This window comes from Accipiter gentilis, chromosome 3, assembly GCF_929443795.1.
Source record: "Accipiter gentilis chromosome 3, bAccGen1.1, whole genome shotgun sequence".
NCBI classification, from domain to species: domain Eukaryota; kingdom Metazoa; phylum Chordata; class Aves; order Accipitriformes; family Accipitridae; genus Astur; species Astur gentilis.
In genome coordinates, this window is record NC_064882.1 from 31,576,078 (window position 1) to 31,591,514 (window position 15,437).

Below are 15,437 nucleotides of genomic sequence, written 5' to 3' on the forward strand. Positions count from 1 at the left end.
CCGCAGCGTTCCTGCGAAGCACCCCGGCTGAGAACTGCTGTGATTGCAGCTGATTGTTATTCTCTTAATCATATTAGTTAAATCTGTTCCTAGAGTGGTTCCATTTGCTTGAATGAATTTACATCAGAGATTAATTCAGTGTTGTTTATTGTTGTTTTTACATTTATTCAGCACTGTAAATAATGCCTGATACTTTACAGCTGTGTATAAAGACACAGTCCGTGCTTCAAGGGCTTTTTTGTACAGGTAATTGAAGGCTCCCCTCTTAAGCCTGGCACTTTCCCATGTAGGGGATGAGCCCATTTTGTTTCCTCTATATTTTGAGGACTTTTCGTTCACGTGGTATCCGCTCCCAGCACTTTCCTGCAAGTATGATTCAACAGATAAAGTTCATCCTTAACCTCCAAGGGGTGACTACCTCCTCTCTGCCCTCCCCTCCTCCCTCGGCTGCCCCGTGTCCGTCCCCGTCCCCGTCCGTCCACCCCCGTCCCCCCCCGGTCCCCCAATTTTAGGTATCTTTCCTTCGCAACCTACTCTAACCACTACTGGATTTACGCACAGCAATGATCCTGAAAACAGGGACCGGTCTCCTACCTAGCCGCCGCCACCTTTAAGCCGGATAGCTGCTTTTAAACCGCTCCATTTGTTTCTTCCTAGCCGCCGCCGAAGGGGGTTGCCGGCAGTCGTTTCGGGGGGCTCGTTCTGCCACCCGCCTCTTTGTGGTTTTTTGCGTTTTTTTTTTTTTTTGTTTTGGTTTGGTTGTGGGTTTTTTTCCTCTCTTTTTTTTTTTTTTTTTGTCCGGGAGGTTTCTGTTATTAGCATTTGACTGCTCTCCATTGTGTGCGAAGTGCGGTGCGTGGAGGTGATTTCTTTGTGCAGGCTCCCCGGCCCCGGCCATCCCGCCGCCGGTCCAGCGGCAAGGCCGCCCTCCCTCTCGTCCCCCCCAAACCGCCGGTGCGAGGTGCGGCCCCCGGCCCGCCCCTCCCCGCTCCGCTCCCCGAGGGCACCGGCGGGCTGGCGAGGGCTGCCGAAGGCTCGGTAGCCCAGCCCAGGCACTTCGAGCGGGCGGCGCGGCGCTGAAGGGAACCGTCTGGGAGCGGGCGAAGCACCAGCTGCGAGCGGCGGGGATTGTCGTGGCCTGTGTTTATGTATTTTGTAGTAATCACATTTCTGACATTACCCAAGCGTGCTCCTCGCGGAGGGTGATTGGCTCAGGCAGCTTTTAAACCACCTATATGCTAACAAGCCTTGCTGCCAGGTTCCTGAGGGGTCCTGGCTGGGAAAAATTAAACCCAAACCTTAGACCCCTGTCAGGCGGAGAGGAAAATTGTATTTTTGAACTAGTCCACAGCGCGGACAGGAAATGACCCCTCCAGAAACTGCTGCTTTAAAAACGAGCGGTGGTGCCTGAAGCTATCCAGTCTCCCTCTCCCTCTCCCTCTCTCTCTCTCCGGAGCCTGAGCGCTCCCGCTCCCCCCCCGCCCCCCCCCCCCCCCCCCCCCCCCGCCGCCTCCTGCTATAGAGGGCTCCCACAGCAGTTCCCAGGCAGTGCGTGCAGCCTGGATGTGTGTGTGTGTGCGCGCTGCTACTTTGTACTGTGAAGAACACACAGCCCATGTGCTCTGTATGGATGTTGATGATACTCTGTGTAGCTTGAATCTCTGCAAGCAGGCAAGATGTCCAGCACACCACATGACCCTTTCTATTCTTCTCCTTTTGGCCCATTTTATAGGAGACACACACCATACATGGTGCAACCAGAGTACCGAATATATGAAATGAACAAGAGGCTGCAGTCGCGGACGGAGGTAAGTCCCTCAGCCTTGTTTTCCTGTGCATGGACCGTGGTAGGCTTCAGCCCGAATTCCAGCTGAAGCGTCCCACTAGACAGTACAGTGTATGCAGGCACGAACCCTAATTAATTTAGTAGTTTAATTGGGTAATCCCTCATTATGTTTCCACGCAGAGCAACTCTTTGAGGAGATACCAGCTTAGGCTGAAATCTTGAAATTACAGTACAGCACTTCAGGATTGATTATAATGCTGGTCTCAGGAAATTTCTTTGCCTTGCTGTGTTGTTTGCTCAGGATCTGTCCTGCTGGCATTTGCAGCTATAATATTGCAAGGTATCGCTTGAGCTTTTGCACAAAACTCATTTAGAAACGTTGCAGGTTTAGGGGGAGAGACAAACCTTCCTCTCGTTTTGTTTTGTAAACTCGTTAAAATTAAAAATGAATGGTAGCAGGAAACAGGAGCAGAGTTTTAAAAACTTATTCCTAGGCTGCACTTAAAGAACACATGTTCAGGACGACCGACGAGAGAAATCCGTGTTTACGTTTAGAATGCTGTTGCTTTTAGCGAGAGAGATGATCGGTTCACGACTTTATCATATAGCTGTCAAAAGTACCCAATAACGTAAACTACATTCACCGTTGGTTGTGCTTTGTATAATCTGTTAGTGGTTTATACGCTCTGGCTTCTATACCCAGATCAGCCACCACAAAGAATATGCTGAATGGGAAGGGGAAATACTTTTGTCACTTAAAGAAAAAAAAAATAGTGGAGGCTGCATCTCATTATTTATGCGGTTAAATAAGGCACACTTTTTAGTCTGTTGAAGTCAAGAGCGTGTGGACTGAATCAGGCTGCATCTCTGCCCATGTGTCAGTGTTTGTGCAGCAAACATTCTTGGTGCTGCAATTTTTCATAGTAGTTTACTAGTGGTGCCCTGAAAACACTTTTTGAAAGTATTAATCTCTTATAGTGAATGGCTTTATATAGAGGCAAATATCTGCCAAATTCGTGGCAGGAAGCATGGTAAAAGAGCTCAGATTGATCTGTTTGTTGTATTGTAATTCTTTAAGAGAACATGAGGTTATCATAAAATAAAACACACATGCCTGAATTGTCAGCTAAGCCATGGAGAATCTGTGACGTTTAATGTATATGATACAGCTAACGAGATGTGACCTGCTTTCTGATTGGGTAACTGCTACGGGGTAACTGCTTTTCCAACACTGTTACCACTGCTAGTCTTAAAACATTGCTGTGGAGTAATCAGTAAATACACTTCGTGCTGGCTAAAAACTCCAAGCAGCTCCTTGCTCCCAAAATCATGGCAACTGTTTGTCAGTTTTGCCCCAAGTTGTTGGCTGTGGAGGGTCACTGCCATTTAGATAGAATGAGCGGGCTTGGAGGGTTTATTTACTACTGTTCATTGTCAGTGTCTTGCAACTCTGTTCCTTACATTCCTGTACGTATTAATGTAATAATTTCTAGACTTTTTTTCAAGTGAAAAGAACAAATATGTATCATTAAGTGATTCCTTCAGGGTTTTATATACAAGCCGTTCTGAAAAGCTGTCAGTGTTAATTTAGCTGTTCTACGTAATATTTTAGTGGTACTTTTGAAAATTGACCGGTTTCTGATTGTAGCTCCTTTACAAATGTTGCACTAGAAAAGTTTTTGAGGGACTTGTGAAACAACTTCCCCTTCCTGCGTTGCTGAGGTGTGCTGGGTTAGACTTTAGCGCGTTCAATTGCAGTTTTTGCTGTGCACATTCACATGGACTGTTGTGGGCAAAAAGCGGTAACCTGCTCTTCCTTGCTACTACTGCCATAGGTTTCAGCAGCATTTTACTTTGACAGACAATGCTTAGTTAATGAAGGCCTTATTCTCCAGTGTTTCTTTTATTTGCTCAGAATGAAAATACTTTTGCCTTCTGATTGTTCAGTGTTTACATTCTGGTTCTCTTTTTTTTTTTTTAATTTCTGAGCTCTGTGCTGTAAGCATTGTTGTCGGTTGAAATGTATTTTCTAGCTAGCTTCAGCTCATCTCGTTTGTCCTCCAATTAAAACGCCTTCCTTAATTAAAAAAAAAAAAAAAAAAAAAAGTTAGTTTCCTGGGACACTTAACAGTGACTAGGTGTGGACAGCCTGTAAAGAATCACGCTGGCTTCTGGGGCAGGTTGGGAGTGGAAGTTTCACATTAATTTTACGCACTTCCAAGCATGTTTGAGATTGGTAGCTGAAGGCTTCTAGAGCATGTGTAACTAGCTCTGAATTTTTTGAATCCAGACCGATGGAGCCCTGTATGGCATGGAAGGAATGTGCTTGTGCTGTGGGTGATACAGGCTTGCTGCATGAACGTTTCTCTTCAGGCAGTCTTTGGAATAATGTAGGCACTGGTCTCTGAAGGAGGCTGCTTGTACTCCGTGAGCCCCAGGGGGTAGGTGAGCACAAGCAAAGCAGCTTAAGGGGAAAGGAATTACAAAGAAACTCTCCAAAAGACTGGGGGTAGCCAGCTGGCAGATTCCACTTGGACCCAACTTCTGGAGAGAGCCAGTGGCAAGTGAGGATGCATTAAAAAATGGGAACCTACAGCTCTTATCCCAAATATATCCTTGGAAAGCCGTTGGGATTTTCCTGTTTTCCTAAAAAATAGAAATGTGCTTAATAATCCTTTAGAGTCAGATTCTCCGCTGTCCCTTCCAGTGATCGAAGTTCCAAGGCAGAGCAAAATGTACATAATTCAATTAAGTTGTACAGAGGATGGATGGAGAGCCTGTGAAAGGAGTATCTGTATGTCATGTCTATCTGTGTTCTCCCTTCCATCTGTAGAGCCCACCTGTGTAGTGCATTCCTATAGCTGCTCTCCAGAGCTTGCAAGTAGGAGAGAAACAATTCAAAAAAAGCAATGGGCTGCTGGAGACACCATTAGGGAATCCACCGGTAAATGCCATTTCTACTCCTGCTCTCCCAGCAGCAGGGTCTACGGTATGTTGGGGGAGGTTGAAGTGTCCTCAAAGTGGCTCTGCGCTTGGGGACCCTCCCTGAGAAATCCACTGCTTCCACTCTCGTTTGTGTCAGCATTGGGTGGAAGGGAATAATAATCGGTGTGAAGGATGTGCTCAGTGTATTAAGCAGACAAAGTACAGAGTGATAAAAAAAGGTCATTTAGATGCAGGATGGCTATCTTTGTTGTCCTTGTTTTCTTTAGGAAGAAATGGTAGTCATGAAAGTAGAGAATTAGCAACTCTAGTCTGTGCTAGATGTGCAAACTTTTGCTCTCCAAACTTCTCACAACTTTATGGGCTCCTCAGGCAGAACCTACAACTGCCTTTTTAAATTCAGGGTCAGTCTTAGGCGAAGAATTCCAATCACACCCAGGCAGGGGGTGGTTTTATGATGTAAGTACTGGCAAAAGTCCACCACCTAGCTAATTCTTATGTGATCTAAAGTAAATTAGGGAGTCTGAGTTACTAACTAGTGTACAGGAACACCTTACCTTCCTTAAAAGTTGTTCAAAGACATCTAATCTGGTAATACTTTTTTTCTAAGTGGAAATTAATACATGCTTTCTTAATAATACTTTGGGAGCATCTAGTGCCATTTCGTAATGCACCAACAGTCCTGATTTAAAGAAGCGAAATGAATATTTAAATGTTTAATAATCTCTGGCAGATATAAAGATAAATCTTATTTACTTCTATCATAGCTGATTAACTTTCTGGTTAACCAAAATGCAGCTGTTTCCTTGCTCTGTGTGTGGTTTTAAGTATTTCATTACTGTTCACTCAAACTCAGTTTATCTTAATATTTTTATATCTATGTTGGTTTAACATTTCAAGAAAGCAATCCTGTTGCGGCATAATCAGCAGTTTCTAAAGTTCCAGGTAGCAATACGCAACATAGAGAAAATATTTAAACTAATTTACCTGTTTTTTGTAAAACTCGATGTTTAAAAAAAGCCTCTTTTTCTCTTTGATGTTGTAAATCCTTTTCTGTTCTAATTTTTAATCATTTCAAATTGCTCACACTTAAAAGAAAACAAAAGGTGATTATATCTTGTATATAATTATTTTTCAGGACCATTACAGTGCTCTGTGGATAGATCACTTAAAGTTGCTGACAGTCTAAAGTTTGGGGCGTTGCTTTATTGCCAATAATACAAGAAATGTATCAAGCCTTTCACTTGGTTTAGTCCCCTATATTGTTAGAACTTTTGTGTATCACAACATATTAAATTCACCTGTATCTCTCTCTGTCACTGGAAGACATTATGCTTTACATCACCATTATATGCAAAACACAGCTTTCCTTCTGGCCAAGAGAGCAGTGTTTTAAGGGTGACTAGAGAACTTGATTAGTAGCATATTTGTTTTAAAGACAATCAGCTTAATCAAATCATATTAAACCCCTATTAAACTGCATAGTGAATTTAACAAAAGTAGAGATTTCATTATGAAAGAAAATGTAAAGAAAATTAAAGGGAAAATAAAGGAGGATGTTATGATTATTTAAAAGCTACTAAATGAACTGGGAGCTTACACAGACATTCATATTCAACCAAATATTTAAAGCAAATCAAAGCAACCCAAAATTTCTGCAGTTTAATGGAAGTCTCTTATTTTACTTCCTCACATTGCTATCTGATGAAATAATATTTTCTTCTTCCTGATGCATTTTTAATAGATTAGTCATAAAAATCTATGTTGTGACATCACATTTGTTCACATAGCAACTTAGTATCGCAAATAGATCTCTCGTATTGTGTACATAAGTCTGAGTTTGTCCAATGAGTTTGTTTTGTTGAGGGGAAAACACATAAACTTCTGTCTCAAAGTATTTTTGAGGAAATATTCTTTCACCCACAAATATACCAATACTTAGCAATTCTAGGAACATGAGTAAAGTATTTTAAAAGATTACTTACAAACCATGCTTTACTGAAACTAAAAGGTCAGTTTTAAAAGAAAACCCTTGAACTCCTTTAGGCAGACACTGACTTCAGAATGGATTCAAGGCTCTTTTTACTGATTGCCTTTTATTTCATATAGTTTTTTCATCCCTTTAAAAAATTTCAGTTGCAGCTGTTTTCAATTAAAATTGTTACAAACTAACAATTCTTATGAGGCTGGGGGAGAAAAAAAAGGCTCTACTTCCTTTCCATGCTGATCCTTAGCTTACAATCAGGGATGTCTTGCTGCTTTTTTTCCTCCTAAAGTTATAATATAGAATGTAAACTGCAAGCATAAGGAACAGGGAGCTTTTGGGGGCAGGGGCTGGTGAGGGGGGAGAGAGAGTCAGTGTGAAAGTGTAAAAATGGATCTCGTCTGCAAATCACTCTCATGCTTACTAGATCATTTTCTATAAAGAAATCTTTACAACCCTTCCTTTTTCTTTCTTTACTCTTTAAACCATAAATCCACTTTAAAAAACTTAAACTCAGTCTTTCCCTGATGTAAACAAGATTTACTATGCAGATCCAGTCTCAAAAATAGAAGCCTCTGGATGGTGAGAAGGAACAAAATAGAGATCATAACAAGGGCCCAGTTCTGTGCTCTTATTTAAGCTGGAGTTTTGCCTGCAGTAGGATTGCAAGATCAGATTAAAAAAAAAAAAAATCATTTGTTTTTGGTATATATACTTTCTTTGTTTACAGAAAAAAGGGTATGGGTAGATTGCTAAACTCATTGCAGTATTTTTAGCTGGACTCCTCACTTCAAATGGTATTTTTTTGTTTCTTTTTGCCAAAAGTTGCATATCTGCTGTAAACAGGCATTCCAACCATGCTGATACTTTGTTCAGTTGCTTCCTCCACAAGAAGAGCTTGCTTTCTTGCACTGTACTGTGTAAACAGGGCAGCATATATCCTCAGTTTTGCTGGGTGCTCTTTTCCAAAAGTTGTTTCTGGGCTACTTAAAGCCTCAGAGGGGTGATCCTGGCAGGGACAAGGGTGCCCCAAAGTGGCTGATGATTAGTCTCCAAAAAGGCTGTGGTAGGGCAGGGCCTGTTGGTCTTGTTGGTCTCAATTGTCTTATCTATTAGGCAAAAAATAGTAGAGAAAGAAACATCTCTGGACCCCTGGCTGAAATCTTCTCCCTAGGCTTGTGTCTTTCTTTTCCCCAGTACATTCGTTCTGTGTTTGGTTACTGTTAGAATTTCAGAGACAAAGCACTTTATGGTCACAATACTGTTTCCTTTTCTATTACGTTATGGTGGACAGCCATGCTCTTCTAAACTAAAGCCTGTAAGTTGCTGATCTAAGCCGAACACTACACTTGGTACTCCTGAGGTAACTGGGTATCAGCTAGAACCACCTGTGGACCATAAACCTCAGTATGGGAACAGTTGATGCTTCTGGAGACAACTCTGGCACTTGCGTGCCTTATCGGGCTAGTGAAAAATCATTGACATGGAAAAATGAGACCTTTGGAGAACTAAACGTGAACTAGTACTTGGTGGCTTTCTAAGCCTATCGCCTCTTCAGGACTCAAGAGTGTTGGTAGTGTAGAGTCTTTGTAAAGGCCATAAATTTTACAGGAGCAGGCTGTCCTCTCCGCGAGACTTAGGTTGCCTTGGCACCACCTTGCTGTTTATACACCATTGTCAAGAAGACATACTCATGATGAAGCTCCTTGCCAGGGTGGTGTTCCTGTCTGCATCACACAGACTTGAAGCATGAGACTTGAGCATAGCAGACTTCTTCTTTATGAATAACTCTAACTACAGCCAAAATATAGGTATCAAACTAGAACTTCTCCTTAAGGCATTTCTGTTGTCAATATTCACATCCAGGTACTCGGCCAGGGCAGAGTCACAAACTCCCAACTGACCCAGTAAAGCCATAACTTTACGCAGGTTTCTAAATGTACTTAAAATCTACTGCCTGGTTACCTGCAAACTAAATAGTTAGCTCTTTGCATCCTTCCAAGCAACTAATAAATTAGAACATTGCTGTAATTATCTATCGCACGTGATCTGCAATACCTGCTGATATCCATCTCTCCTGATTCTAAGCCACAGAGTCAGCTTGCCAAGCCTAGTTAGCTGAGCAGAAATACTCAAGTCTGTCTGTACTATTTGCGTGTGTGTTTAAAAAGGCAAGGGGGAAATCTAACCTCTGGGTATAGTTTTGCCATCAGATTACTCGCGTATAGCAGATTCAGTATCTGTCCAGATCCTGTCCATTTTACATAATTGCTAGCTGCAGACTAGAGCATCCTTCATGATCCAGAAGAATTGCACAGGCTAGTGGAATGACCTGATCTGTTGCATTCAGAGGGCAAATGAAACATTATGTGTGTATGAAAGTGATCATATTTGGAAATCCCTCATTAAGGCAGACACGAGAATAAACCTAATCATAGATCATTCTTCAAAAACTAAATACCTGGAAAAAAACCAGCTGCCCCTGTTTGAGTATTATTACCTGCAGTCTTACATCACGTGTGCAGCAGACTATTTTTACTTTTCTTTTGGACTTTCAAACATTTGTTTCTTCTAACTACATTTTTTATTACGTTATTTTCTAAAGTAGTAGATTGAGAAAATTATGACTTCCAGTACATTGCACATTTAAAGTATTTCATGTACCTTATTGCGATTCTTGTTCCAGTTGCGTAGTTTTGCTTCAGCCATTAGCAGAAGATTGTATCAGAGAAAGAACTGCCATCTGTCCTAGAGCAGGTTACAAAGAGACTTCTGAAATATTAATGACCACATTATACAAAAAGAAGTATCCTAAATCTTTAAATACAGTAGTCACATGGAGAGAGGAAAATGCTCCAAACCCAAGAAACTAAATGCAATGAGACCTTTTTGGTTTATTCTTGTTTGAGCTGAAGCACCCTCAGCATACTTGATCCCTCAGGAAGGCAGTCAGCAGCACCAGCGTTCCTAACCATCTCCTCTTTGACGGACTAGAGATCCTCCAGGGTGTGGTTGGCAAGGCAGGCATGAAAACTGCTTTGCTGCTAGGTTTGCAAACAGGATAGTATTTTACAGTTGGAAAAAGGGAATATGAAATGCCTTGCACCTAGAATGCTGTGTTTTCTTCATGCAGTTTACAAAAGTCTCATGCGTGGGTTATGCAGCAGTGGAGGAAGGCCTACAACTGTCTGTTTTACTTTGTCCCCCATATTCAGATAGTAACTTGCCTTTTCAGATCAATGTCGCTATCTTCCATAATTCTTGTATCCACTTTAGGTACTAAAATGTTTCTGTGTTACTCCATTTTGCACCACAATAATGTTATTGTGATTAGAAAAGAAAAGAACCGCTGCAAAATAGTTCCTTTAGAGCAAATGAAAATTCTTCTGAGGTTGCTCAGCATCTTGCAGAAGGGACCCTCCTTCCTTTTGGTACTTGGCCAGCATTTCTCCACCTTCCTTCTTTGCCATACCAAGATGTTAAAGATGTTGACAGGATATAGATTCTATATGTGCGTTTGCAACCATGCCACTTGCTGTAGCGGATGAAGGCAATACAATAGCTCTACCACTTCTACCTAGACTTAATCACTGGAGGATCAGTTAACCCTTAGGGTAATTAGGTACTAATGTCGTTGATGTGATTTGAAGTATCATTTTAAGCAATTAGAAGTTCAGATATAATGTGATGCAATTATGCGTTATATAGCGCATCTATCCATTTTACAGAGCAAAAATTACCATATGTGTTGTGGGAAGCTTGGCATTTTGCACTGACTGGAGTTCTGCTTGTATTTACGAACAGCATGCCTGTAAACTATGGTAATAACTCTTTGAAGGCCACACCTATGCACGTTGCTGATTATGTTAAAAAGCATAGGCCCATTTTAATGAATATGTTGGCATGAATAATGGGACATGAAAAGCCAACACACTGGGTAAAGGTTCATTACCTGAGTGCAACAAATACTACACGCAAAATCGCCATGACTATTCACTTGAGTTTAACAGTGAATTTGCTTTGGCTATGCTCATGCTCTTTATGTGTTTCTGTGAATGTTTGCTCAATGCAGTTTTTTCCTTACAAATTATTGCAGAATGCAGATTTCAATTTGTTAAGCATTCTGGGAAGAAGTTGGTTGTTTTATATGGGCTAAGCTGAGAGGCAGTGTTTCCTGTTTTGAGTTTCCAAAACCTCCCAGACAGAACCATGATACTTAGAAATTAAATACACCAGAGAAGAACTCCGATTGCTTTGCAGTGAGGACTGACTGGTGTATGAACGTAAAACAAATTAATGGCAATGACTGGTGGCAATGGGAAAATTACAGGTCAGTAAACCTGATGTGTGCGCATATTTTTTTCATGGGACAGGATGCTGCTTACCATGCAGTTACTTTAGAAAAATGTAATAAGAAAAAAATGGTGAAAAAATTAAAGGCTTCCTGGCATTTTAAGCTCTAGATCCATCTGTGCTCATCCAGTCAAGGATGAGAAAGAGTAACACACAATATATGACCAATCACAGCGTATAGTCTTAGCAGAATATTACATGCTTACAGTACGCTGCTTGTTATGAAAGACGAGCAAAAATGTGTCTTAAATTTGAATAATTAATACATTCAAATAAATTATTATTAATTCCTAGCAACTCTGGGTAGAATGAAGTGGAATTCATAAAATTTATTATTTGATGTGAATGATTAGCTCAGCTCTTTTCAGTACCTCTTAACACTCTGTCAGGGTTAATAATGCAAAGTAAAAAGATCGGTCAAGATGCCAGCGCACCAAGTACATCTCTTCTCTGACGGTGCTGTAAGATTATTTAACACCCACATCAAGAGCATCCTGAAGCAACCGAGTTACACCTTGACTGATTGTTTCATCCAAAGGGCTGCACTTCTAAATACGCAGCGTAGCACAGACTTCCTCGTACAGAGCAGTGTTAGCACTGGTATGTAACCTGAAGCCACAACCTGCGTGTCTAGACTGACAAGAATCCTACCAGTTGAGCCACTGTGACACCTTGTGGCTTATGAAGCAACACAAGCATCTTTTAGAAAACTAACAGGTATAAACCAGAGGTAATTGGGTATTGATAAATGCCCTCTCATGCAACTATCAGCAGAAATCTCTTTGCTGGGTTACTTTACTATGTTTTCGAGATACAGTTAAATTAAGTGGTAGTGGGCTCTTTTCGGGGTCCTTGTATTATGTATTTTACTGTGAAGTGTCGTAAGATGGGGCATCATTTCACTAAGTCTGACCTGCTGCTATTACCTCCAGTGCTCTGGTGTTTGCTCATCATTCAGATTACATAAAGAAACACTGTTTTGGCTGCAGTACAGACTAAATATTTTATTTGTTTGCAACCATTAATTTGGTTAGCCAAAAGAATGCTTGAAGGGAGTAAAGTACTTTCTGGTGCTGAGTACGTTCAAACCGTAGCAGAATTAAAAGTAACTAAGATATAGTAAGCATTTGGCAATGAGCACGCAACTCTATAAAACCCTGAATTTGGGGTTAAATAGATCAGTGTTTCAGCTGTGGGTAATTCATGAACTACAATGAAGCTGTATTTTGCTGAGAAATTCTCGATAAACTTAAAATGGGGCCAATAATGCATGGAGCCGAGAAGGAACTCTGCATCTGTAAAGGCTCAGGACCTCACAGTACCTGACATCAGTCTCTTGATTGTCACTTGTTATGCCTTCAAACAAGCACGCCCATGTTTCCTTCCACGGTGATCCTGAGCATTTGAGAGGATTTTCCTGTAAACTCATGCATTATGTCCTGTAACACTTTCCTTGGCTCTGATGCTTTCAAAAACTTGGCAACAACTGGGCTGAAATAGTTGCCTTCTGTTGCCAAATACTGACTTACTGCTGAATACACTCCCTTAAGATGTAAGGGGTCGGCATCCCTCTATTGCCCCTTATCTTCAGGTACGTCCACAGTGCTGTCACTTAAACATAATACGTAGACATACATGCCCAAACTTGCATTTAACTTGCTGGTGTGGAAAGCAGTAGCAGCACAGGGCTCAGGACATGCAATCTACCTTGTTTAATGCATAGGAATTTTGATCATTTGCTGAGCTTTATGCTCTTAAAGTTAGGTGGCCAGTGATGCCACAGCCCTGACTTCATGATGTGTAATGTTATATTTATTATAAGATTCTTGGGGCTGGGACCACATTCTCTGTTCTTGAACAGTGCTAGCACAGTGGAGTTCTGGTCTGTATCTGCAGCCTGTTTTTAATACTGTGCTAAAGTAACTAACTAAAGGCTAAAAGGAGGTAGTAGTATTTAAAATACTTTCAAAACCAAATCTAAATATACCACATTCATTTTGATTTCACAGATCAAAATGTTTTAATTGATATTGCATGCATTTCTGCACTACAAAGAATTATCTGACTAGAAAATACCATAATACGCTAGGTTCTTGGAAGATGACCGTTTAATGTTATTAACACATTTTGTTACTTCTCAAATAATTCAGCACACTGGTGCAAACTTACTGGCTTTGCCAAGCAAGTACAAATATATTTTAGGGCAGCATTCTGCCGGTTGATTTGTACATCTGATATTGTTATTAAATCCATTACTTTTTTTAGTGTAATTCTTCAGTAGTTTCATGTCACTCAAAGCAGCTCATTCCAAGTCCATTTTCTTGTAACAGTGGAAAGACTGTCTTATCTTAAATTCCATAGGAGAAGCATATTCTTCTTGATGGAAACTGGTGCTGTGGAATACGTACTTTATTTCATGAGGATTTGGGGAGGGAATATTGTAAAATCTTGTATTAAATAAGTACTTGTAATAAATAAGTATAGAGATGAACCAGAGAGGTTGTTCTAGGGAAGAAAGGCAACACTTATTTTTTCTTTTATTGTTTGCACTCTACTGATTTAATTAGCCAGTGAGAACAGACCCACTTTGAATATTAAAAAGACAAAATCAACTCCCCCCTCCCCCGTCCCCACATCTGTTGCCTTTTGGAGACTACTTACAGTACCAAAACCACCCAGAGTCTAATGGATTTTGCTTTTTAACAGACGTTACATCTATTTGCTTGCAAATAAAAGAGATAGATATAAATATTTTATTCTGGGTCTGAGGGAAAGGTGCTGTTTAAATTGTCATTTTGAAAAAAACTGGGCTACCTTAAGCAAAACTAAAACATTTTTGCTGTTACATAAATGAAGGTAGTCACAGTCTTGATACATTTCTGAATGGTGATCTAATAGCAATATCTTAATGATTACCATATTATAGAAACTTAAATCTTTCCTGCAACTGCTTGAAGTTGGAACGAGCGGAGTCCTGTGTGCCGTTATGCATTGGTCAGAAGCAGGAGAGGATAGATGGGTAAAACTACTGAAATGATCTCTGAGCTCTGCTCTATTTCATTACACTACTGCCTTCTGCAGTATCAATTAGATGGACTGAATTTCAATAAGAAAGCAAAGCAGTTCGCTGCACCTCTGCTGGGTTAGGCCCACCCCTGCACAGGAGCTAGAGCCTTCTTTCTAATCGCAGTCTGGAATATGAATATTAATGCCTCATCCGGATTGCAGTATGGTAGGACCAAGGGACCCTTGGCCTGCTCAGTGCCCATCCTATTTTGGGACCTTTCATCATCTGTGGACACCATAATTCCCTTAGCTTTGTTTAATGACGCATCTAAAGACAGCATCAAAAAAGGGGGGATTTTTTCAATAGTTTTTTCTCAACATTTTTATAGGCGTACACTAGCTGTTTTATTAAAATATTTTTCCTGTTGAGAGGAAAGAACTCTCCCAATTTTGCCGAAGGTGGCTTTTTAGAAACACAATTACCTATATAATTTTCAAGATTATTATTAGGAAGTTGTAATGCTTAGTTACTGGCTAGGGTTAAACCACGACAGAAGTATATGAAACTATTAGGACCATGGGAGCTTGGATAAACCCACCTAGTGTGCAAATTTTGTTACCAGAATAGCTGCGCTAAGCTTGAGAACACTGAGTGCGATTATAAGAGTCAACTGAGAAACATAAATTGAGAGCTCAGCCTAGCAGTCTTTCCCTTCCTTAGAGATTGATGGCACACAGATGCATGTTTGTAAATAACATAGTTTGTAGGCCAAGGATGCTGTTGTGATTTAAAAAAAATAAAATAAAAAAATTTAAAAAAAAATCGTTTCCTCTATCACAAGATTCCTACGTTTGTTTCCACCTGATCTTGTAACTGCAGCTCCTCATCCCATGCAAAGCTTTCCTTTTTATGTCAATGAAATGAGCATTTGGGCCTGTGTATGAAGGTGCTAGAAGAAGGTGCAGAAGCTGGTACAGCAAAAGTGGTTTGTGGAACCTACCTATTCTGATGGGTTTAGCCATTTTAGGTGACTTAGTTCTTAGAGATGAATTTGAGGCACCTTAAAAGGACTAGAAGGGCATATTCAGCTTTTAAGTGTTGTCCATGGTTGGCTATGTGATAAAACTGCATGTTCAGGGGCTTAGATTATGTTTGCACTTGCCATTTCACAAATGCCAAGGGTATAGTAGAAAGCATGGTTAAGAACAAGCAGCACTCACTATTAAGGAATATTGTGCAGCAAAACAAATAATAGAAAGGGGGTGAAGTTTTTCTCAATCAGAAATTTAGCTGGAGAGAAATGTATGGCCCATAAGTTAGCAGAATAGTAGGTAGATCTGGCAGGCTGTATGAAAGTACATCAT

At 40.7% G+C, this 15,437-nt stretch overlaps 1 protein-coding gene across 7 annotated transcripts in view; it reads left to right on the forward strand.

Annotated features, from left to right (window-relative positions):
* The first annotated feature begins 1,512 nt into the window (after positions 1 to 1,512).
* Positions 1,513 to 15,437, forward strand: part of LDB2 (LIM domain binding 2) — a 221,296-nt gene continuing 207,371 nt past the window's right edge. For all 7 annotated transcript variants that reach the window (XM_049794042.1, XM_049794057.1, XM_049794050.1 and 4 more), the window contains exon 1: positions 1,513 to 1,808. In XM_049794042.1, coding sequence (XP_049649999.1) covers positions 1,677 to 1,808 — 132 coding nt within the window. In that variant the 5' untranslated portion in view covers positions 1,513 to 1,676. The remainder of the gene's footprint in view (positions 1,809 to 15,437) is intronic.